Source organism: Phasianus colchicus, chromosome 1 (genome assembly GCF_987193195.1).
Source record: "Phasianus colchicus chromosome 1, bPhaCol1.hap1.1, whole genome shotgun sequence".
In the NCBI taxonomy this organism is placed as follows: domain Eukaryota; kingdom Metazoa; phylum Chordata; class Aves; order Galliformes; family Phasianidae; genus Phasianus; species Phasianus colchicus.
The window spans coordinates 90,555,049-90,580,791 of NC_143436.1; the positions used below are offsets into that span (position 1 = coordinate 90,555,049).

At 41.7% G+C, this 25,743-nt stretch overlaps 1 protein-coding gene across 6 annotated transcripts in view; it reads left to right on the forward strand.

Annotated features, from left to right (window-relative positions):
- PHLDB2 (pleckstrin homology like domain family B member 2) overlaps positions 1 to 25,743 on the forward strand; it is an 83,602-nt gene that overhangs the window by 19,926 nt on the left and 37,933 nt on the right. For all 6 annotated transcript variants that reach the window (XM_090152095.1, XM_090152098.1, XM_090152110.1 and 3 more), the window contains 5 exons: positions 5,536 to 5,626; positions 8,861 to 10,209; positions 19,223 to 19,606; positions 21,652 to 21,795; positions 22,632 to 22,769. In XM_090152095.1, coding sequence (XP_090008221.1) covers positions 5,572 to 5,626; positions 8,861 to 10,209; positions 19,223 to 19,606; positions 21,652 to 21,795; positions 22,632 to 22,769 — 2,070 coding nt within the window. In that variant the 5' untranslated portion in view covers positions 5,536 to 5,571. The remainder of the gene's footprint in view (positions 1 to 5,535; positions 5,627 to 8,860; positions 10,210 to 19,222; positions 19,607 to 21,651; positions 21,796 to 22,631; positions 22,770 to 25,743) is intronic.

Genomic DNA, 25,743 nt, shown 5'->3' on the forward strand with positions numbered 1-25,743 from the left:
ATACAGGGCAGGCGTCTCAGGAAGGAGACAAATTGAGGAGAAAGGGACAAACGGAATAAGAGAAACTGTCAGAGTAAGTGGGCAGTGAAGGCTGCTGATTAACAAAGGAACTGACAGGCACAAAGTGGCAGTGAAAGAAATCAGCACAGAAGGAAGCAGATCATGGGCAAAGGTTGGCTGAGAGAGTGGGAAAATGTAATGGGAAGATAGGGGAAAAATGGTAAGGATGTCCCAGAAGCAACCCTGGCATCCACTCTCACCTCAGAGGAAAAAATTAAATTTTAGGAATTGTTCTGAGTAGTTTTTCTAGCCTCTTAGATTTTCTGGGGCTCACTCACCTGCTGTGTATGGCAAGTTTTTATTGAATGTATTAGGGCATCCTAACAGCAAATGTATCCTGTCAGGTTAGGAAAGAAGGAACTTTGAAGTTTTTCTGCTCCTCTACGATGTATGAGTTTGGATTCATAATTTTTTTTTACCCAACCTTCTTCCTCAAATTTTAGATCAAGAAAGTCTGCATTTCCTGGGTTTCAGATATGGAAAGTGAATGTATTTATGTACTTTTCCTGCTACACCAGATGTTGTTTGTTTTTTGTTAGTCTGTGCAATTAGATACAAGCAGTCATAGGCCATTAGCCACCAGCAGAGCTCTCTGTTTGCCAAGTCCGTGTGAATTTTTACATCCTGATTTAGCACGCTCAACGTTTTTTTAGCAGAAAAAGAGTTGATGAAATAGTGCTTGACAAAGGCCTGAGAACTCCGTGATATTGGTGCATGGTGGTAAGCTGGTGTGGGCTGGGTAGCTGACTCCTAAGCTTCACTACCAGAGAGATACCAAGCTGACCTGAGGCTGGCTTGTCCTTTGCCAGCCCTGTTTTTCGGCGTGAAGAAAGGAGTTCATTGTTTTAGCAGGAATTTCTTCTCAAACATTTCTGCCTCTTGGTGGATTTTGTTTGGGCAGAAAACAATGAACTCTCATTTTAAAATAGCAATCTTAACCTCTGGTTAGCTCAGTGAGCAAATCCAGATGAAACAGTGGTTTATGTGACCAAGAAGTAAGGAAGGGGTAAGGATGTCTGCTGAAATAATGCTGTTTGAGTAAGTGGTTTAATCTCTTGTCCTACCTGTGCATAGAGGTAAGATAAGGTCCTTTGAGATGTGAACTTGAACAATTTTAATTCCAGGTAAGAGTAGCTGGTACAGTGCAGCTTCTGTTATTTGCACTGAATTTTTCGTGTGGACGTTCTAATAAGGTGATGTCTTCTATTTGCAATCAAACTGTGGTACTTAAATGGTAGTAAATGTTTTTGGTTTTGATGGGTATTTAAAATTGTCAGTTTTCCTGACCTGATAAAAATGAGTATGTGGTTTTAGTTTACTAGAAAGAGTAAATGGTTTACATCAGCCCTAATAAAGGAGAGGCTCATGCTAACACAGTAATATGGAACAATTAAAAATCTTGAGCAGTTGTGCAATCTGGTGCAGTTTTTGGAATTGTTGGTGTAGTTATACCAGAAAAATAGATGTGGGTTATTATGAGGATGAAGCTGTGTAGGATTTTTTCTGTTATTGCATTTCCCTTTTCCTGCTCCTTCTCCAATATCCAGCACAATAATTTCTCAGAGGAAGAGATAAGCTGTAAGAGTGACTTCCTCTGCCACTCCTTTTTCCACATCGGAAACCTGCAGGGTTACAAGGGAGGGACTTTGTCAAATCGGATTTACAGATATTTGCCTTTTAATTTATTTAGTCTAGTGAATGTGCCAGAGGGTGAGCGTTGGGAATGAAAGCTCCATAATCAGACCACCTTGTAGTCATTCACACTGGCATACTGCAGGCTATGTCTATTCTATATTGTGGAAAGTGAGGGACTGGAAGATTTTCAGGGCTGTGCTGGCAGGAAATTAGCTGTAGCTTAAGGTCTGGTGTACTAGGTTGTGGGGGAGAAGGAGGAGGAGGAAATTGAGATGCTTAAGTGGACTTTAAAATAGCAGCCTTGCTGAGTTCCTGAGCTTTTGGCAGAGATGACCATGGTCCTTCTTAAGGATGAGCTCATTCCCTAGGCCTTGGGTATAACATCTCAGCTGAGTTATGCAGGTGCCTTGCTGTGAATGTATTGCTTTTGTTGGCAGTAGGCTTTAAGGGACTGGGGAAAGGCTGATTTACACTTCAGTGTTTTTGGAGGTAAACTACAGAGCCCCATAAAGTTCACTTTCCTATCCATGTGAGCGAGCCTATCAGTACTTTTCATAAATAAAGAATAAGAGAGGAGGGAAAAAAAATAACAGTCTTGCTTTAATCAGGAACAAGTGCACCGTCCTAAGATTCTGCAGGAAAAAAGTAAATGGACTTGGGATCGGAGCAGCCCATTTTTGGGTACAGGTGTGCTATTCCATGGGAAAGTTGCAACTCCAGGCACTGAAGCCATCAGCAGTCATTCACCAAATTTTGTGTGTGTTGGGAAAACTTAGCAAAAAATTTTTTTCTCTGAAGAGCACAGTGGAGTTTCATCTGTTTTCCATGGGTGGCTGTATGCTGCTGCAGTGCGAGCTCCTGAAGGGAAATGTCACGGACGTGAGAGGGGACAGGAGCTGCCGGAGCTACTTGTAGTGTTGTTTGGGAAACCAGGAATGAAGAAACAATGAAGTGCAGAGAAGCCTGAGAGAGCAGATGGTCAATTTTAAGAACTTTGTTTAAAAATGGCTGTTTATTTTCAGTTGGAGGAACGCAGTAGCTATTCCTGAGGCACTGCAAGGGGCTTGTTGGTAACACAAGAGTGACCAGTGTGCTGCAACAGCTTGTCCTGAGGGGAGGAGGCTGTCAGCTCAGGCTGAACTGAAGGAAGGGGACAGAGCCCACGCAGTGAGGAAATAACACCCTAAATGTCTGAAATAAACACTGTGCAAAGCTGTACCTGTGTTATGTGGAGCTGTAGATCTCTTCTGCTCAGCTGAGTGGATGGATGTTTGGTATAAAGCAACCCTGTGTTATAATACCTTAGAAGTGGAATCCTTTGTTTGTCTCACCGCCTGTTTGAGCCATGAATCACTCTGTCTTCTGGTCGTTAGTAAAACAAAACTTAATTTGGCCTGGGCACTGCAGGGATGAAACGTGATTGGTAATGCTGTCTACATTCACTTCAGATGACCATAAATCCCAGATGAAGTTACTTTACTTCATTCCAGACAAGGCTGAGTGCAGTGTGTGCTCTGTTGTGAGGATCAGCCTTGCTGGTCGCTGAATGAGATCCTGCTTAATTCTGACCTGAAAGAGTATGATTTCGTGTGAGCAGAAGAACTATTGGGATTGAGCTGTTAGTTTAACTCCCAAGTTCATTTGAAGTTTGTTGCTTATGTTCACAGGTGAAAAATTCAGATAGTTTTTCTCTCCCCAGATCCAACTACTGTTAAGTGATGACCTCTCTGATCTCTCATTCTCTAAGGAGAGAGTTATGTATTGAATTCTCAAACTGGAACCGAAGCTGTATAAATATTTAACCTTAAGAAATATGTTCTTCCTTTTGACTATTGGGAAAATGAGTTCACCAAATGGAAGACTGAATTTTCAATTACATAGAAATCCTTTGCTCTCAGCTGTATGCTCTTTAATATTTGTTGTATTGATTAAGTAGTAGCCATCATCTTACAGGATAGAAGGGATGGGCTTTTAAATTATTTTTCAGTGATCTTACCAGTCATCTTAATCATAAAGCAGTAATGCTAGAGATACAGAAAGGTATTAGATGTATTCCTTATCCTTCCTTTCAAAGCAACCTTTTCCTCTGTCTTTTCATTCTAAGTTGTCCATAGTTTTGTTTTCTGATCAATGATACCCACCACCTTTTTGAGGAGCAATGTTCTGAAAATACCTTTTAACAGTGCCCTGTGTGCACACACTGTGTGAACATGGGAAGGTAGCAGCCACTTTAATGGCATTTCCATCCTGTTGCTTAACGTTTTGCCAGCAGGCAAAAGACAGAGTACCAGCTGGTCCTTCCTGGTGGGGAAGCCTCTAAGGCTTCAGAGCTTTGGGCTGGGAGAGTTCATGATCACCAGCCACTCATAAGAGGAGGCAAGGCGAGCAGGAAGGGATCTCTCCATGGGATGGGAGACCCTACTGGGTGTTCAAGGTCTGGGTCTCGGGGATGGTAGACGTTCAAAGTCAACAAAATTACCTGCTGAACGTGACACTTATGGCCGAAAAACTGCCTACTTTCCAGGCCATTTCCCACCATCTGCCCTGGGGTACGCAAAGCCTGCGGTGCCGAAGCCCCAAGTGGAGGCCTCCTAAGAGCAGAACTGCATTCACAGTGCCCACGTCTCCCATTCCTGGAGAGGGCTGTCAGGGTGAAGGCAGCCTCTTGTTGTGAGGAGAAATGCCCAACAGAGTGGAAACTCTCTCCTTAGAAGGAGTGGGGAATGACCTCTGTAGAGAGAGAAAGTGCTGTGAAGTGAGATCAGCGCAGATGTGATTCATGAAGTAAGAGGGGAGGGACAGGGCCTGCCTGGCGCAGCAAGGGAGGGGACCAGCAGGGTGGGAGAAAAGCCAGAGGTTACTGCAAGGAAGCTTCTTTCCAGAGGGGTTTAGCAGGCAGCTCCTGTTCTAAGGCTGTTCTCCAGTGAAAAAGCCATGGCAAGAAGGTTCCATGCAGCAGTGACCTGAAATGCTGAGGCTGTGACCACCGAGGTCAAATAGTGGCTCATCCGTAGGCAGCATCAGTCATCTGTCTCTGTTCCTCACTTGTTCTTCTGCCACGCTTCTGTTTGCTCACCCAGAATTAAAACACAGAGGACCTACAGACGGTCACCATTAATTCTGTCACTGGGTGCGATTCCTTTAAAGCCTGTTTTTCAACCTTTCCTAAACAGAGTAACCCTCTAGAGACATTCTATTTGGATTTAAATTTAATTTTAGTCGTTAGTGGCCGGGATACAATTTTGGCATTTCTGCTAAGCCAAGTTTCCCTTGTAGCTGCATCAATTTATTTATTTCTAATAAACTTTAAAGAACCTCTTTGCGTTCCTCACCCAGCTCCTTTGGAGCCTCAGAAATCATGTTTTGCCAAAATATTTTCTGTGTTTTGCATACCTGTTTCAATGTAGGTTTCATAATGATTGCAGGATGCTGGCATTGTGTGGGCTGAATTTGGGCTTACGGCTCTCAAAAATAAAATCTGCAGAAGAGTCCAACCTTCCTAACAATTTCTTAAGGAAACCACAGGAATGCAAACAGAGCTCAGGAGCTGTGACTAGTAACTGCCTGCACGGAGTCAGGGATCATAGATAACGGCAGACTATCAAATGAAATTTTATGGACTTCTAAACTGATAAAACAACTCGAGTCGTTTTTTCCACAGCTTCCACATTAAACATGAAGTGCGCTTTCTAAACATCTTTTAACTTGTTTCTTTTTGAGTTGCATGTGGAAATTTTACATGAAGAAAAGTCAGTTTTGGTCTTTACTGTGCACTTGAAACATGGTCTCAGAATACCTTTCTTAAAGCAACGTTTTTTTTCTTCTTTATTTTATTTGCAGGTCGAAATTAAGTTTCTTTTAACTGTCACATAGAAGATGAATATGATGCCAAACAGAAGTAACGCCTCGTCCTTTCAGAATGTTGGGTCAGGTAATCAATTAATAGAAATGAAGTTTTTGTAAATTTACTGAGGTGTTTCAGGGTTTATTATTGATTTTGGTCCTCTCTTTTCACTTACACATAGATAAGATCAGTGCTCTGTTCTTCTGTCTCTAACTCATTTCACCAGCGAAAACAGGGCCGCAGCTGGATACACTACAGCCAGCCAGCCCTCCCCCATCTGTTTAATGTCTGGCTGGAATATAAATCAGTGACCCCCAGCTAAAGAACTTGGAAATGAGAGAAAAGGAAAGGAATGGGGGGGAGAAAGAAAAGAGAGGGGGAAAAAAAAAAGAATTTTCTTCTGTGTAGCCCCTGGCAGCGAGTGCTTTGCTAAGCAGGGAAACTTTGAACTGTGCATTGAAGGTTACCAAGTGTGAGCTTGGGCTGACCTTGGGGCAGGACAGATCCTGTACAGTTCATGGGCTGGAGCTCCCTGCCCCGGTTGCTGTGAAGGCAGCATCAGACAGAACATGCTACAAATCATGGCTTATTCATAATGCCTCATTCCAGGCATTGCCTTATAAATTAACAAAACAAAACATGATATGACTTGTGGGAAGAAGTTAAGATTCAGTTAAACGTGTGCTGCAGTCCAGTTGGGATTTAACCTTAACATTGTGGGCACTCGTACTGGACCTAAAATGTGGCGGAATTTGCATTAGGTATTGTAGAGAAAAGTTGAATCCACATGACTACATGAAGGTATTGTGACCTCTTTTTATTATATATGTTTGGATTTAAAGTACAATGAACCCTTCATTGCTGTAGTGAATGAGCCTGAAAGTTTCCATGAGCTAACTTGTTTTTTGGCAAAAGCCGTTAGTCTTCACAGAATGAGATGTGCCCCACTGGTGTTGCAAGGGAGTAATAAACAATTATAATGTCCCATTAATGTGTCTGCTAAGCTATTTATATAGGAGTCAGTGGAATTTATGCAAAGCCAGTTGAACTTCAGTTGTGTTCAAGTTACGATTTGGACAGTATGTTCTTGATGTGAGATTAACTCTCAGTTAATTTTAAGAGAGATCTGGAAAAGGGAAGAGGAAAGAGGGAGGATGAAAGTTAGGTTATGTTGTACAATGGAAGGATAAGCATACAAGGCACATACATTGTGCTTTGTTCTCTCCAACAGCTCTTCTATTTCTTCCTCGTAACACCACTAATACGATGAGTGCTTGATCTTTTTCAGATGCTTTGTTTTGTCTTGAACACGATCACATTCATCCTTTTGTTCATGTGCACTTCATTGCTGCTGCTCATCAAAACTTAAGAAAGCAGTTAAAAATGCCAAGTAAAATGTCACATTATAAGAAGCTGACTCACAGCAGTGATGATCTGACAGAATTCTTGAACTTACTGGTTCAAAGGCAACTTAATTGTATCATCAAAACGAATGCGTTAAAATTACAGCAAATAACATCAGTCAGCTTAAGAAAAATATTAAATTCTGCGCAGTGATAAATCTGAGGTTTGGACCTGAAGCTGCAAGGTGATGTTTTCTGCCAGTAGTAGGACTTGTGGTTAACACATGGTTAGCCAGTTATGCCATGCACAAGGAGACTTTGTGTTCATAATGTTGACCATTTTTCTGCCTACTGAATTATGTTATTGCTGATGATTACCTTTGTTCTTAAATGTACAGATTTGTTCCTTAGGAATTGAGGAGAATGTTTTGTTATGCATTTAGACTCACCATAGGTGGTGCAGAGTGAGAATTCATTTCCAGAAGCCTGTTGAGCAGGTATATATTGAATGATGCCCAGGACAGTAATCCAGGAGATTGTCAGCCACAAAGGTTCCAGAAACAGGGACTCACTCGAAGAATGCATTGCCACCTTCCACCTAATGTTTGAACTGCAGTGAAACTGGATCATCACAGTTCTGCTTTGCTGTTCCAGTAGGGGGCAGAAATCCAAATTCTGTGTCTGGGTTTATATAATTTATTGAAGTGGTACTCAGAAGAGGATTAAAGGATCATCTCAGAGGCTTTGAAAAGCACTTTACAGGTTAGAATGTTAGGTTTTCTTGCAGAGTGACATTCTGAGATTAGGTTTCTCCTGAGATGGTTTGATGTCACAGGTGGAATGTGACCGAGCCAAGAGAAAATCCCAGAGCTCACCCATGTTTCCAGAAGCTATGCTCAGGGACACTGCAGGAACTGACACTGAAGAGCGGTTGCCTTATTAGCTCAAAGCACAGCATGGCACATCCAAGGAGCTGTTGGAAATGTTTATGGTGCCATTTTTACATCAAGGGCCTGTTTATCTCCTGCAGTGACTGATGCTGTCAGGAGCTGAATTCTTTTATCTGCTGTGTGCAGAGTGGGACTTGTAGCTGTAGGCTTGAGCTTGACGTGTCACTGAACAATAACATCCAGCACAACAAAATTCTTTTTCGTCTGTGTTCAGCCCCAGCATGTAAGTTACAATTCTGAGCTTAGGTAGTGGACTTGCATTTTGAAACCTCTGTCCAAGTTTTTTCTTTTTTTCTTTTTTTTTTAGTGCTCATATGATTGTTATTGTTCATGGATCCTAACGTTATACTTGCTTGGGACAGTCCTTTCCGTTGTTCTCTGCAGATGTACTTACATAGCTTTTTATTTTAAGAATATTAGAGTGCTAAGCTGAAACACCTTTAAAAGCAAGTGTTGATTTTCCATGAAGCTTTGCATGGCAGACCTTGAAGTAAGCAGAAAAGGTAGCCAATGCTTTGTGAGCTTTGAACTGAGCTTTATTGAGGGCTCAAATGCATTGGTTGCACAAGCTAAAAGAAAAAGTCACCCAGAACAGGACCTGTATCCTGAAAGAATTGCCTTCAGTTCTTTCCTTTGCTGCCAGCTTTGTATCTTCTCTGTGTATCTCAGTTCCTTAGCTGTAAAAATTCAGAAAAATAACATCTTATGAGACTCAGGCTTACAAAGACTGAAAGTCCTGCAATGGATAAGACACCAAAGAAAGAGTCTGATATCTTCCCAGCTCTACTGCTGGTCTGTGATGTGAATTTGGTAATGACTCTATTTCTTTTTTGTTATGCTACAATTTTTACTAAAATAGAGATTAGAAGATTGCTTATATCTTGTTTTCTCTAATGATCTGAGACATTTATTACAAGCAGGGTAATGTTTAGGAAAAGCATTCTTTTCAAGTTAATATGCAGACATACATATACAAGAGGTTACTTATTTGCTAAGTTTTTTTTCTTCCTGTTTTCTCTTCCTTACAGATTCCAGTAAGATTATGGCAGAGTATAGCCACACACAAAACCAGATGGAATTACAAAATGCTAGTTTGGGAAAGGGTTCTGTGGTGAATTCCCTTGAAAACGGTCTCCAGGATATTATGGAAAACCTCAACACAAAGAAATATTCATCAAGTCTCAAATTTAAAACAAACGGGGACTGCGCTGGTTCTTACTTAACCCTTTCACAACCTATGATGGCTAAACCCAGTCCTTCCACCAGTGTTAAAAATATACACTCTGTTACCAAAATTCAGGGAGGCAAGCTCTTCCCTTGTGAAAGTCCGTATCTTCCAGATAAAAGCTTCTCTGTAAAGCATTTGAGTTCCCTGTCAGGCACATCTCCATCCCTCAGTGGGTACAGTTTAGGAAGGACAGACTTTGATATTCATGCCAACAGAGAAAATGAAAAAGCTCTTGGACATGCAGATAAGTTTTACTACTCTAAGTATAGCCAGAAAAACAAGTCGTATGACAATGTCTACTTGCCAGGAATGCTGGACACAAAGAAGATCTCAGGCTCTCTTCTTACAATGTGGAACGGCAGCTCAGGGAGTGAGCTGATGCTTTCCCCTGTTAGCAATTCAGGGGCAGCCAGCATGCCTTCTAGTCCAAAGCAAGGTCGGAGAATGAATATTGAAGATGGTCTGGCCCTTCATGCAAAGCCAGTTAAACATAGGGATGTGATGATGGAAACTCTGGCCTCACGCCCTAGGAAATACTCTGGTGGATCTCTAAGTCATATGGGAATGTACAGCCGTTCCCTACCCAGGCTTCATAAATCAACCGAAAGCCAGTTGATGCCATTGAGTTTGCCCCCGAGAAACTCTTTGGGTAATACTAAAAGGAAAAAACTTGGAGAGAAGGATCTACCTCAGAATGCTTTAGATGCTGATAATTACCTGAATTTTTCTTCATGCAGCTCAGGGGTTTTACCACATGCAAATTCATTCTCTGGGAATAATCCCTATGTTAGTTCAACTCTTAGCGTTCCTGCAAGCCCTCGAATTGCTAAAAAAATGCTTTTAGCATCTTCTTCCTCGTATATTCCTGATGATTTTGATAGACTTGGACTCTCAGGCACGAGTCCCAGTAGTTCGTTCTCCCCTGTGGATTTTGACAGATCGTTCTCTATCAGAAGAAACCTCTCCACCAGTTCCATGGAATTTGATGATACAGATTTGGAAAGTTACAGACAGACACCAAACTCACTGCAGACTTCTGTGAGAGAGCGTAAGAACAGCATCAGCTCCATTTCGGGGAGAGAAGACCTCATGGACTACCACAGGAGGCAGCGGGAAGAGCGGCTTCGGGAGCAGGAGATGGAACGCTTGGTAATTTCTTCTTTTCTATTCAGTTTTTTATGGCAGTTGGTACTTCCAGTTCTATCCATTGTGAGAGTGTAGCAAAGCATATGCTGTTGTCTTTTGAAATGTAAATTTTGTCAACGTCAGATGCATTTTTTTTATTATTGTGGTTCATGAAGCAAATGATTAAATGGTGTACTACTCTGTTAGCTCAGATGGATAATACTGTTCAACCATCTTAAAGAAAAAAATAAGTTGGAGTGTACATAAATTGTGATCATTTATCCTGTGGGCTCTGTTAAAGCCCACAAGTTACACTGTAGGGATCCAGCACTTTGGTTTTAGTTGATGGCACAGCTTTGTGGTGAGTGGGTAGGATGAACCCATCTCCTATAAGCAGCTCAGAGTCCTGTGTGCTGTGCTATGAAGTCATGTATACGTTGGGGTTGGTTCAATGTCTGTCATCAGCTTGCCCTGCCTGTAGTTTTACTGTCTGAGTATTTTCATTAAAATGCAGCCATTCTTGCTTTACTTCTGCTCTGAATGGAGAGGAGCAAAATGGGACAGAGCTTCTTTCTCTGCAAAATCTGTGGTCAACTAAAACCGCGTTTGACCTCAGCCCTGAAGTACACTGGTAGTGAGGTGTGACTTCTGTGTGTTATTGAAACAACTTTTAGGTTAAAAATAAATAACTGTTCTTCAGAATAGTCAAAGAAGATGTCATATTGAATCTCCTTAAGAGAATGCTTAGTAATTCTTGAAAGTTCTTGCAGTGACTACAGAGGCCATCTGGCCCTATTTGCATGCACTCCTACTGTGCTGATTTTACCATCTACAAGGAAACTGAGATCATTACGTGAGCCAATTTGTGTTATTGAGTCTTAAATTTGAGATGTTAACTTCATATTTGTGCTTTAATTCAAATGTTGGTAGGTTTGAGCAAAATGGCCATGGGATGTTGTTGCACCTGTCCTACAGAGCTGTTGTCTGTGTGCTCCTTTGTAAGGCACCGTGAAGATGCTCAGCTTCACATCCTCGGACACAGCCAAGAGGTCAGGGTGGTCCTCTCCTTCCTGGGACAATTGCTGCTTGCTGCTGGCTTCGTTCTGGTGTCTTGGGCCATACTGTGAAGGGTGGGATGGCCCAGCTGCCAGATCATGCCCTGAGAGAAAGGAGGTTTCTGCAAGCAGAAGGAGAACTGCATGAGGGTTGTCTCCTTCTCTCTCCTTGCTATTGGTCCACTCGTTTTTGAAATCTTCCCTCTGTTCCCAGTCGTGGTGCTTGACGTGTGCAAAGTGGTGCTGACTTTTTTATCAGACAGTGTTCCAGACGGTGCTGATGTAAAACTCAAGCAGTAATCAGTCCTGAAAGACACTACAGTGGGGTGTATTTATATTTCAAGGAGAAGAGTTTTATTTTTTGTGGTAAGGAACTGATACAGGGTTGTTTTTGTAATCAGTAATGCTAAAAATTATTATGGTTTTATGTTTGGATGTGATGGCTGCTTAATTTTCCTTCCACTGTTTCTTTACTCACAGGAAAATAGTCCCTTCACGTTCTGACTCTTTCTAAAGAGAATTTGCCTCACATTTTTCCAAGCATGTCAAAGTTCAGGAAAAAGTGGTAGTATTTTTCTGTGTACCATATAATCTGAACGTGAAAGAAATTCCCTCGGTTTGAGTTTATCTTCTGCTCAGGATTCTGCTCAATTCCCCCTCCTCCCCCCTTTTTTTTTTTTTTTTTTTTGAGTTAGCTGGTTGAAGAACTGCATGTCAGGAGAGCACCTCCTTCCTGGCTTGAGTAGCCCCCAGATAAGTTTTCAGTGCTCTGAAAGGAAGGAATGTGTTTTACTTTATTTTTTATTTTCTTTAAATCCAGTCACGTAATGCTTATTCACAAACTCTGCTGTTTTATTTTTGTCCTTCTGGGAGGATGGAAACATGAGTCTGTCCAGAGTCCTCAAGTATCTAGTCTGAGCTTCCAAAGCACAGCTTGATCTAATTTTGTGGAAGGTGACATGGCTGAAGATTGGAAATCCAGGTCTGCTCAAGCCTATCTTGGGGAGAAGCAAAGGAATAATAAGGACGCAACACAACCACTAGATAAGTGCCTTTGGGTAGCAAATCTGTATGCTTTGAATTCTCAGAGGTGGGTGAAAGTCCTGACTGAGTACCTGGTGGGAAAACAGCAAGGGGATCCCAGTTTTTTTAAGCATTACTATTCAACTGACGTGTTGCTCTTGCCAGCTCATGTTCTTTGAGGTGCATTCAAAACAGCATGGCCAGCAGATCGAGGGAGGTGATCCTTCCCCTCTTCTCGGCCTTGGTGAGGCTACATCTGGAGTACTCTTTCCAATTCTTGGCTCCCAGTTCAAAAAGGACAGGGAACTGCTGGAAAGAGTCCCTTGAAGGGCCACAAAGAGGGCACTGGAGTATCTCCAGTACAAGGAAAAGCTGAGAGGCCTGGGACTGTTGAGCCTGGAGAAGACTGAGGGAGGATCTTATTGATGCTTATAGATATCTAATGGGAGGGAGTCAAGTGGATAGGGCTGGGCTCTTTTCAGTGGTGCCCAGTGACAGGACAAGAGGCAGTAGGCACAAGCACAAACTGGAACGCAGGAAGTTCCATGTGAACACGAGGAAAAAGTTCTTTACTCTGAGGGTGACAAGTTGCCCAGAGAGGCTGTGGAGTCTCCTTCTCTGAAGATATTTAGAACCCGCCTAGACACTTTTCTGTGTAGCTTGCTGTTGAGAACTTGCTATATCAGGTGGGTTGGACTAGATTTATCTCCAGAGGTCCCTTCCAACCCCTGTGATTCTGTGGTTCTCATCTGAAGTTTTCAGTAAAGCCTCTGCAGACATTGTCATTTGACCTGGTGTCTGCCCTTTGCCTCTTCCCTTTATTTTCACTCCTTTTGTTGTGCTGTTTTTTTGGGGATTTGTTTCCCCGTATAAATTATTCTGTGAATCTTACTTACGTTTAGTTTGCTTTTTAAGTGACAGAAGCCACTTGGGACATTTGCATTTTGAGCTGCTGCTACTGTCTGCTTGTGAAACCAAATGATCTCCCCTCATCACCCAGAGAAATAAATATACGTGGCATTTTAAAAACGCAATACAAATAGTGAAAATTCACAGGACAATTTTTTTTTGAATGATGAAAACAGAAGATTTTAGTGTGTTCCTATACACCAAAGAGAGAAGACTTGTACGTACTTGTGTTGCATTCAGTGTTGTCCCCTCTCATAGTATCATTAAGGTTGGAAAAGACCTCTAAGATCATCTCGTCCAACCGTCAGCCCATCCCCACCATGCCCACTACATGTTCCTCAGAGCTACATCCACACAGTTCTTGAATGCCTCCAGGGATGGTGACTCCACCTCCCTGGGCAGCCTGTGCCAATGCTTCACTGCTCTTTCTAAGAAGAAATGTTTCCTAATATCCAACCTGAACCTCTCCTCGTGCAACTTGAGGGCGTTCTCTCTCATCCTGTAGCTGCTGTCCGGAAGAAAAGGCCAATAGCCATCTCACTGCAACCTCCTTTCAGGCAATTGTACAGAGCAGTAAGATCTCTTCCCTGAGCCTCCTCTTCTCCAGATGCAGCCAGACCCATCTTGTCACCTGGATGTGTATACAAGCTTTGCATGAGTACATGGCAGAGTGAGCTGTTGTGGAGATGGTTGATCTGCCTCATAAACAAGGGAAAAACTTAGCACTGGGATCTAAGAATAGCCAGTGAGATTCAGCTATTGAATTTTTTTTTTTTTTAAGAGGAAATCTTTTTTTTTTTTCCTTTCTGAGATAAAAGGCAAATTGTAGTGACTGCTGGAACTGAAAGGCTGTCATTCTTCTCGGTCTGTGAGGAGCTGACTGTGCACTGGCACGGACAACAGGGCTAGAGATAGTAAGGCCATCAGTTGTGTTTGACACTCTTTGTTTGAATAGCAGCAGCCTCGGTTTTGTGCTGCTGTTTTGGGGCAGTGCAGTGCTCTTCCTCTAGGTGGTGGTAGATACCCAGAAATGAGTGGTAAAGTGTCGGCCCGATCCGGCCATAAGCCAGCTGTCGGTCTGGAGCTAAAGCATATGGCTGTAAATTAAGTTTTACTGAAGGCGAGAGTCATGCTGGGAGGGATTTCAGCTTATATGGCCAGTGACCTAACAAGCAGCAATAGAATTAGGAGAGCTTATTCCACAGTCCATGCAGACGGAGGAGCACTGAATTTCATTACATTTATTCGGCAAGTAGGAAATAATGTGGAATTACTCTGAGTCTCTCAAGCACTTTGCATTGATTCATTACAACTTAGCAAGATGAGCTAATTTGAGGGGATATTAAATGGAAATATTTTGGAACCATCAAGGTGGTACCATTTTAAAATTGCAGTTATGGAGCTTATATAAATATCCATATAGATTGGAAAAATCTCCTGTATGTGTTTTATAAATTTATTTTGGCACTGTGTATTTTTATAGATCCTTTAAACATGATGTGCCCTGTATTTAAAGCTGTATTTAAAATATTAGTGACTTGCCTCTTACAGGATCCCCAGGCAAGCATATAAAGGCTGGATGAGGATGATTTTTCCCACCACTAGCATTGGACAGTCTTGGTGGTGTTACAGTGTAGCTGCTTAACAACAGTTTGGTTTAGGAGATTAGAAAGTACCATATAATAAAAACAAACAAAAAATCTGCAGAGTACTTCCGAGCCTTTTGCCCATTGCTTTCTTGCTTTGCTTTCTTGCTGCCTTCCTGCAGCTCTCCTGCTTACGGTGCCCTGCTGTGCAAGGCTCCTTGGGTATCTGCCAGGAGAAGCCAATGTGAAACATGAGCGCTTTCTGTGAATCTGGTGCTGGTACTGATAGCCTCGTGACTGCGAGACTGAACATAGCAAAACAAGGACTGAAAAGGGTAGAATAAATGAGGCTGAAGTGAGAAAGTTCTGCAAGTTAGAGAGAAGAGGAACAACAGCAAGTGAGTTGCTCTCAGCCTCAGTTGGCAGTCTGGCTTGGAACCTTACTTCAAGCAGGAAGGCCTGGAGACTTGACTACTCTCCTCCATGTTCCCTCTGCCTCTTTTTCCTCTTTCTTTTTGACTTTCTGCTGTTCAGCCCTTTAGCTGCAGAGCTGTGGTTTTGCCTGCTCATGGGGGTTTAAAAGAGCAATGGAAGCAGGGAAAGAGCAGCATCTTCTTCTGCAGACAAAGGGAGCTGAAGCTGCACTGATTAGCTCCAAATCTTGTTAGCTTCAGCCGCAGAGGAAAGACTGCACATGTATTTTAAATGAAATCTTGGGTTGTACTGATGCTAATGGCACTTATCTAAAAAGCTTCCTGCTTGCCACAGCTGATTAACGAAGTCTTGCCATGATACCTAGATACCACCTCGCCTCTACGCATTTGTAAAATCCATGTAGGTGTTGTGCAGCAGATGAACAAATCCAGGGATTGCTGACATGGTTGCCTTTGAAAGATGGGGAGTTATTTGTCTCCGTTGTTTCACACTATTTTTCTTAACGAGATGCTAGAGATGTCTCTTAATCTCATTGTTTTGATGTAATAGAACAGGGTTGTTGTCCCCTTGTCACATCTTCCTTTAGCACCTAAATTTCCAGCCACTCAGATGTGCATGTGGATTTATCAAAGCTGGTACGGGTGAAACTGCTACAGGAGCAAAAGCACGAGGCCTGCATACCCCTTCTCACAGCAGGGAAAGTGATAGAATCATAGAATCATTAAGGTTGGAAAAGACCTCTAAGACCATCTAGTTCAACCACCAGGCCATCCCCACTATGCCCACTAAAATATCTTCAGTGCCACATCTATATGTCTCTCGAACACCTCCAGGGATGGTGACTCCACCACCTCCCTGGGCAGCCTGTGCCACTGCCTCACCACTTCTGAGAAAAAATTTTTCCTAATGTTCAAGTTGAACCGTGAAAGGTTCAGGTTAAGGCCCTTCTCTCTCATGCTATTGCTGTTACCTGGGAGAAGAGGCCAACCCTCACTTTACCACCTCTTTTCAGGCAGTTGTAGAGAGTGATAAGGGCTCCCCTGTCCCTCCTCTTCTCCAGTCTGAACAATCCCAGTTCCTTCAGCTGCTCCCCTTAAGACTTGTGTTCCAGACCATTCACAGCTTTGTTGCCCTTCTCTGGACATGCTCCAGGGCATTGATGTCTTGTAGTGACAGACCCAAAACTGAACGCAGTACTTGAGATGCAGCCCCAACAGAGTACAGGGGAACTATCAACTCTGCTCCTGCTGGCTGCACTATTTCTGATACAAGCCAGCATGCCACTGGCCTTCTTGGCCACCTGGGCACACTGCTGGCTCATGTTCAGCTGGCTGTCAACTAACGCCCCCAGATCCTTTTCTTCCATGCAGTTTTCCAGCTACTCTGCCCCAAGTCTGAAAAGATCCACTGAAAATATACAAGAATGTTTTTAGTCTGTTAGAAAGGACATTTTTACAGGAAACATCAGGCTCGATTCAACATCTTCCCTCCCTCGCAGTTTTAAGCCAGATTAACACTGTTTGACGTACCTTTTTTTATCTGCTGTGTTCAGTGGCACAATTAAGTTGTCGAGTATTTCTTGCAAAATCATTGCTTGGATTTTTATGGGTTCCTGTTCCTCTGTTTTTCATTGCAGGGGTGCTTTGCTAGCTAGCTGCTTGACTTGGAAACATGTTCTAGAACAGCTGAGTGCAGGTGTGCTGGAGCTGGAGCAAGCTGGCCAAAATGAAGTGATGAGAATAGAGTGTATAAAATAACCGCTCGGCTTCCTGTCTGTAAGCCTGTCGGTACATGTCAAAATAGAAGTGAGAGATAGCGGCATTTCTGTAATGTGTCCAACAGTTTTTGAAGCCTGAACCTGAAGAGGTTTTCCTGTGATTTTTGAGCTTTCCTGACCACGTGAGACTTGGGGAAGGAAGAATCCCTCCATTGGGCTGCTGACAAAAGGACAGGTTTGCATTAGGAACTCCTTACCTTTGTGCCTGGGTTGGGATGAGCAGCAGCTGTACTTGGAAGCGTGCTGTTTGCTGTGATTGCTGAGAGACTGGCCTGGGGTAACATGATATATATATATCCTTTCGTAGCAGGGAAGGATGGGACTTTGTGTCCTAGTGCTGCATTTCCCGTCTATAACCATCGGGGTGATTGTATTGAGGGGCCGGGCCCTGTGCTGTCGCACCAGCGAGAACAGCATCATAGGATCATAGAATATCCCACGTTGGAAGGGACCCATAAGGATCATCGAGACCGGCGATCCCAGCCAGCACTTGCACAGTGCTTTAGGAATTGGGTTGCGTGGCCAAAAGACTTGCTGAGAAGGAGGGTAATGGCTTTGGCGGGGTGAGGGAGCGGACGGAGCGGCTGGCAATAGTCATGTGGAGGGAGCGGGGCTTAGTAGAGTCATAATTACGTTGGATGTTTGGGTTTGAAGGACAACTGCAGAAGCTGCTGAACCCATTTGGTGGAAAATCCAAGCCAGTGGTCACTGCCCAGAGCTCGGCGTGTTGGATAGCTCAGCCCTGCTGCCACATTGGAAGGGGCAAGAAAGCTGCTGAGGAGGCGTGGGAGCAGGCTGCCCAGAGGTTCTGGGTTGGGTAGGGCTTTGAATGGGCTTTGACTCTTTATGAAGGGTGGAAACGCAGCTCTGCAGTTAACGTGAGCAGTGTGGGGGGATATGAGCGCGTAGTGCCTGTAACTGCACAGCATGGTGACTATATGAAAAACAGGCTGCTTGTAAACCAGACTTTAATTGTCATAAAATGCCAGTGGCTTGCTTCAGGGAGAGTGGAAGCAATGCAGTGCCCTTACAGCTCTGCTTAGCTGACGTTCTCTCACTTGCTACTGCATGTAGGATGTTACAACCACAAGGAATAGCTGCTTTGCAAATGTAATGTCGGGTGGAGTTTGGAAACTGAATGTATCTGCAGTACTTTTTGGGGATGTAGCTGAGGGGTTCAGTGTTTTGGCTTTCTTTCTAAATAAGATTAAAAAAGGAAAAACAATTTCTTATAAGAAAGAAATGGGATCATTAGTGCAGGTATTAATGCCAAACATGAAGCTTTCACAGTGGTGTTTTTTATTTGTGTGTTCACTTCTTTTTTTTTTCCCAGCAGAATTTTCAGTAGATCTATGGTAAGCAATTTTTTTGTTTATGTTATTTTCTTCTAGCAGTGGGAATGTGAAACACTATAAAAGCATCACCTCTTAAAAATGAGAAGGTCAAACGCTTTCATCTGAAATAAAAGTTATGGGAGGCTATCATATAGTAAAATAAAGCCACTTTCTGATGCTTTTATAAAGTGTTATAGATATCTAGAAGTCTTCCAGGAACTAAACATCTAAAGCATCTTGAAGCGTGTCAGGTCAAACTAGTTAATATGAAACCATATAGAGTTTGAGTTAACTGGTAAATAAAAATCCATCCCATTTCTGTATGTCTGAAGTATGTTCTATTTTAGATGTGATGCTCCCTGAACTATGTGCTTCGAAATGTGGACTAATTCTCCCTCAAAAAAGAGAATCAAAGTTCACAGAAAATCCAAAAAAGTCAGGAATTAATGAGTTCATGGAAAATCTGTGCATATTTTGCAGCTTTGTAGGCATGTAGTGTAAGTGAAAAACAGAATAATTAGTGCTTTATACAGTGAGCTTGCTGGGCACATATACGTACAAATCGGGTGTGGTTACAGCAATCAGAATAAACAATATTAATTTTCTTCACTGGAAAGAGAAGTAGGTGTAAGGATGCCCTAACTTAAGTAAGTATTAATTTCTGTGAAATGTTCTTTATTTTAGAGTTTTATTCCATGTTGTTTTTGATTTGGTTTTCCCCTCTATTAACTTTGATTCTGTGTCCTACACAGCAATTTATTTATGTAGATCTGTTCACTGTCTCTGAGAGCTATAGGTATACTGGAAATTGGATGACTTGAAATTAGTCACTGTAAAAACAAGCAATGTGTTTTTCTGACTTCATCTTTACTTTGGCTCACATGTGAAGCTTAGTGCTTTTATCTTTTCTTAAACTAGGAACGACAGCGGCTGGAGACGATCCTCAATCTGTGTGCAGAGTACTCCAAGTCTGACAGTGACCCTGCTGCAACTACAACAGTTGCTGACGTTCAAAAAATTAACAAAGAACTTGAAAAGCTTCAGCTATCAGATGAGGACTCGGTATTTGAAGACTCGCAGACAAATCTAGAAACGAGGTTTAGAAACCACTTGAAATCGTCAGCAAGTGATTCGGATTTCTCAGAGCCAAGTAACCACAGTCGCAGCACTGCTTCTTTCCTTTCTTCCCGGGGGCTGAGAGCCGATGAGCACTTCAACGAAAACATGAAGCCTTCACCATTAACTACCCCTGGCTTCCTGAAGGACTCCACTGAGTCTTCGTATCTAAGTATCACGCCAAAGGTAATGCTGGGTAGGAAGGCATAGAACAGTCTGCTCGATGGCATGAAGTCCTCCTCTGGAAGTCAGATTTCACAGCACAGGTCCTAACTGGGATGGTTTAGATACAAGAATTTATTTCAGAGCTCGTATAACTTAGAACCCAGCAGCAGATAATTTCATTTTCTATGGAAGCTGTTGGTGCTGGAAGTTTTTTTTCTGGAGGATGTAGGGCTTGGGAAGACTGCAAGGAATTTCTAGGGGAGAATGATTTGTCTGAACAAGTTAAATCTACTTAAATAAGCAAGGTTTCAGGAATCCTACTTAGAGCTGTGCTGAGATGGAGGAAAGAGAAGGGAAGTGCTACCAAGCTCTCCTAGACTGAGGTTCCCATTTCCTGAAAGAGGAGGCTATTTTCTCATTGGTAAACCAGTTGCAGAGGAGGTGAAGAGGAATTGCGTGGGCTGTGTTTGCTGGCCTGTCGGCTGTCCCTGGGCTGGACCTGAGCCACTTGTCACATCAGCTGCTGCCTCTCATGAGGCGTATGGTGGCAGCCTGCCTCCTGGCACTCAAACGCATCTCCTACGCTTGCTGAGATGGAGCTTCTTTCTCTCTGCTTCATCTTGCTGTTCTGTTATTGAAGGGGAGTTGTCCTTTAAAAAATGAGCTAACAGTGTTTCTAATAATTTCCTACAGCTAGAAGAGCAGGAGCTTAGTTCGGGGTGGGGAATGGCCTCTCCTCCCTTTTGGATCAGTGCCTGGGCTCTGCTGTGCCAGATGAGCAGTGCAACTGGTTCTGGGGAGAGATGGTGTGTTAACATCCTAAATAGGTATATCCAGTAGTTAGAGTGAAGAGTTTATTATTAAATGTTAAACAAACATGACATTAAGGTTTTACTTAGTCTTACTAGGTCTTTCTATGTATAAAAGGTAGTGAGACATTTAATTTACAAGTTACTGTGGTCTTGCCTTTCTTCCCCATTTGTTTCTTCCTGCAGGTCAGAAATCCTATTTTAAATCCTTTTTAGGAAGTTGAAATTGAAGACATTATGTCAGCATTACCCAAGCAGGATGCTGGACAAAAAGTGGCTTTCCTGCTAGGATTACTAATGCTAATCAAGGAATACTTTTCATTCATTGTAAAGGGTGCTCTGCTAAGCCTGAGAAAAGCAATAAACGAGCAACTGCATTAATGAAACACAGCTCATTGTTCCAAAATATCGAGATCAGATCTGTCCATGATGTTTTGTCCATGCCTGCTCTCAGAACAGCCATTCAGGAGCTGACTTGAGCCTCTTTAGAGCATGGTGTGTAGTCGAGTGGTTAATGCAAAGCTCTGTGTACAGCCCACTTCTCATTTGGGTTGGCGACAATAAGTGAGCAGCCTTACAAAAGTAATTTGATCATGAGCCCCTGGGATCAGGTGAACATGAAAAATATGTTTGAAACTAAATACTCTTTGATCTAACCTTTGCTGCTCTAATGAGATCACAAGTATTTTTTTAATAATGCTTTTTAATTCTTGGCATAGTCGTCTGGTAATTAAATGACAACGAAAAAAGCCATGTTAAAGGTATTGCCTCCTGATGGCCAACTGGGGAGGCAGGGCTGAGCTTTGTCCCATTTTACAGAAGCTACCCATCTTACTGGCTGCTTGTAGAAATGTGCAATTCTACATCCTGGATTTTATTACATGAACAGTTGATCTCTGCATAAAAACCGTCATCATCTATTTGTTTTATTATTTTGAAAAGAAAAATTGGATTTTTACAGGCTAGATAGCACAGCAGGTAAAGTATTCTCAAGGGTCAGATTTTAATAATTGTATTGTATGAATAGCATTTACTGTTCAGTATAGTATTTAATTCTAGTGCTCGGAAGCAAAGTATCATGTTTGTTTCTCTTGTATACTTTCTAAATATAGAACTAGTAATATAGTAGGGATGAAATATGTACCAACTTCAAAACCAGCATGTAGTACTTATTTAAAATGGTCACAATATTAGAGAGGAAAGGGAACACAATATTTAACCTCTTTCTGATAAACCTCTTGTAATGTACAACTGCAGATACCAGAATGCACAAGTGATGATCAAAGAGAACAGGAGCTCACTCGACTGGAAGAGGAGCGCATCGTAATATTAAATAACTTGGAAGAACTTGAACAGAAGATCAAAGATTTAAATGACCAGATGGATGAATCCTCAAGAGAGGTATGACATACGTTTCGGTTTTAAATGTCTTGCTTGTTTCATATATCTACATAGCATAGATAGGTTCAGCAAATACATAGGGAGTTCATGCATGTATTGTGTGCTTTTTCACTAGAATTAGGCACAGAATCATGAACCTGGTAGTCTCCTACTGCGAAGGTTATTTATTTCCAAGCAGAGGGATGGTTGTGATGCTCAGATTAGCCTGTTCCAACTGTAACCGTTATACTCATAAGCGGAATTAGAACAATCTTCTTGCTGAATGGTCGCTCAGATTGATCTAAATAGCTTGTGTCACTTGAGTGTTTTATAGTGTATCTCATGTGACCCTTGAAAGAGAAAGGAAATTAGGTAACTTCCTATTAAACATCCTTGTCTTTATGGTGGCAAAGTTATATGGCCATCTCTCGGCTTCTGGAATCTCACAGTTGCAGACTTAACTGATCAGGTATTTGGGCTGTGCTCACTCCAGTTATCAGCCACAGGAAAGGAACAGCTGTTCCGAATGGGTTTCCTACAGAGCCTGGGCACAGATACTTGGTATAGTGTCACAACAGGAGGAAGCACGGAGAAGAGTTAGAAAAGAAAAAAAAAATCTTCAGAGTAAAGTTGGTTTGGACTTTATTTTGCAGTATTTTATGTTTCAGTTTTACTTTTTCTCAATTTTATGATCTCTTTTTAACTTTGTGGATGTAACATTGACTTTTTTTTTTCCTTTCAAAAACATTCCTCTGTTGAGAATTATGAACAACTCACTACCCTTCCCCCAGAAAATAATGTGTATCAAGATTTCTTCTTAATTTGGACTGCTTCTGAAAAATGTTTTGTGTTCCTAGCTGGATATGGAATGTGCCCTTTTGGATGGGGAACAGAAATCTGAAACAACAGAGCTGCTGAAAGAGAAGGAAATACTGGATCATCTAAACAGAAAAATAGCTGAGCTGGAGAGGAATGTTATTGGTGAAAAGGCAAAGGTAATCAAGTTATCTTAGCTAGCTGTGTGCTCTGTTCCTATTAATCTTCAAAATGCATTTACACAATTAACATATTGGTGGAAGCTATTTTATGAAGTAGTTGCACTAAGTAAAATTATTTGATAAATGTGGAAGAAAAAGTAATTGTGACCAATATATCCTTCTAACAGTCTTGTTTCCCAAAATATACTTGATTGGCAGAACAAAGTATGCCTAAGTAAGGAGACCTGACCTACTCTGAAGGTATTTTTGATTAATAAAGAATCCATCGAGGGCTTGGGCTTGAGTTACCTGGTGTTTAAAAGAACAGCATTAATTGAACTGTTCTTCAGCCTACAGTTATATGTTATAAATTTTGAGGTTTTTTTTTTAATTAATCCTTTCTCAGCAAAGGAGTGGTATGAAAAGAGGTTGCAGTTTCAGACAGTGGTTATATCTAGAGTAGTATATAGTTTGATTCATGAAAGCATCTGTAAAATGCATAGTTCTAGAGTAATTATATTGGTTCATTTTGTTTGTTGACTAACAGTTTTAGTACTGTGGAATAATTCTGCTAAGATTAAGTCAAAGGAATTACTTGGTTCTCTTCTAGAGTCAGATATTGCTCTCAAATACATAACTGTTAGCAAAAAAAGGATAGCACTATGATTTAAGTACAGAAAAGGAAAAAGCTTGTGAGATGAACCCGTCCCTCCCAACCAGAGGGAACTCATCTTCTCCAGCACGCTCTCTGCTGGCAATCCAGGCCTGCAGTTCCTTTCTCCGCAGGGGATGTGCCACAGCCAATAATATCTCAAGGTCAGGAAGTTTTTCCAGGGCTTTCAGCCAGTAATGGTTCCTTTTTAAATTTCATCCTCTGCCTCATAATTTAAGCCTGTCACTGTGAAAGTACTCCGGCTGGTCTCTTCCCTCCTTTCACTTTCTAGAAATATCTGAAAGTCTTCTGCGTTATTTGCTCTTGTTTAGACAAGCCATGCATTTTTAGCTTTCTTGCACTTCCCATTTAATTCAAGCCTTACAGCATGCATTGTTTTATTTTGAGTTTGTTGTCTTCAGTGTCTGTCGACGCTGTCATGAGCCTGAGCCTTGTTTTGCATCTGCACTCAGTAAACCTGTGTTTGAGAATGGTGCTCCCACCTCTTCACTCTGCAAAGTGACAGCAAACATCCAGTTCAAGCTTAAGTTTTAATGAGCTTTCCTGCCTTGTTCTCAAATAGTCTTCAGTGATTCTTCAGCTTACAGCAGTGCCTCTGGTCACATTTTAAGCTGTCTGTGGAACATGTTTCATGGTTGTTGGGTTTTTTTTCTTACTATGAAGAGGAATTTAAAATTGGAGTGATGCAAGCAGGTATAGCAATATCCTTTTGCAAACCAAGCTTGGTTTCACTGGTAACAAATAACAGAAGTTCAAAAGATCTTTTGCCTTTTGTATTTGTTCTCTGGTAGACTCAAAGTTCAACAGCACTCATGGAAATTATTTTAAATCCTGTATGTTGTTTACATTTCCATGCAATCACGTATGTAGCAGATAACATCCTTGCATTAGTGTATTAGAAAAAAAAATTACAGTACTAAGTCTAACTTCAAATTTCACTCAAACTGAAACATGGAAAGCAGCCTAGAGAAGGCAAATTCATTCAAAATATTTTTTTTTTTCCTAAGTACAAAGCATACTGCTGAAGTTAGTTACTTTATTTTAGTAATCTTTTCTCACATGCTGTTTAAAAAACAAACAAAACAAAACAGATCTGAGTGATTGTAGTAGATTTAGAGCCATGGCTCAATTAATACTGAAAGTAAGAAATAGAAGTGAAAAAAAAAAAAAAGAAATCTTAAGCAAAGTACCTGAAATTGTTCTGGAAAAATTAGCGTCAATTAGTGCAACAGCCAGCACTCAGCATGTCAATTAAAAGAAGTTCTGGCTGGCTTTAGAGAACAGTATTTTTTAAAGCTTGATTTATATGTCAGTATGTTTAAGTTTTCAGCCCCTTCAGTAGGAAAAATCTTGGCTTTTTAGTGGTATAGGACCAGACTCCACCAGGAAAGTGGTGCTCAGGTGGAAGCACTAGGAGGTATGTTTTATTTAAATTGGAAAACAGATGACCTCCTTAACAGCTCAGCTTCTGGCTGGTAATTGCCACTCTTCTGATGTTACTTCTCCACTGTTTGTCGGAAGAGCAAGTGCTCTAGTATCTGTACAGTGGTAATAGTTTTCTGCAGTTGCCTTTATGTTTTACTTGTAATAATACAGGTAGTTTGGTGTTGGTGGTGTATTGTAGCAAGAAGTTGTTGGATCCATTTGTTCAGACAGTGGTTACATTTTTGTTAGGGCAGGGGACTGACACCTGAATTTGCTGTGGGGTGCCTTCTTGAGGTGAAATAGATAGTTGATTTCATTCTTGAAATGATGCTAGGGCATTAGTGCTGGGCATGATGGCACTTGTTTCTGGAATGCCTTGAGTATCTCTTGGAATTTGTCACTGATCTCAGCACCTGTTTGACAGGAAACCCCTGCCTGATTGTGTTTCATCCTTACTGATGCACCTGTTTGAAAATCTTGTGAAATTCTTAAAAAGAGAGATCATGATATTCAACCTAATTACTGGGCTGCGTTATGTTCTTGAAATAGAGTATAGGTGGAAGTTTTTCTATTACTTTCTACCTGAGACTGTGACTGTTTTCATGGTTTTTGCATGAGATGAGATGAGAGCACAGAGTTTTACCAACCTTTACACAGTCTTAAAGCCTCAGTTTAAAAGGAAATTTCTAGCCTCTGTGAAAACAGGGAAGTGCTTACTACGCAAGTGCATCAGATGGAAAACATACTTAAAGACAGAAGGCAAAAAGACTTGTGAGTTCAGTTCCTGGCTGTGGTGGTGAGCTCTTTGCTGTGGTACAATGTCTTTGTGTCCCTGTATCTTTGCAATTGTGTTTATGTTAGCATGGTATGTTGCATTTTCATCTTATTGAAGGC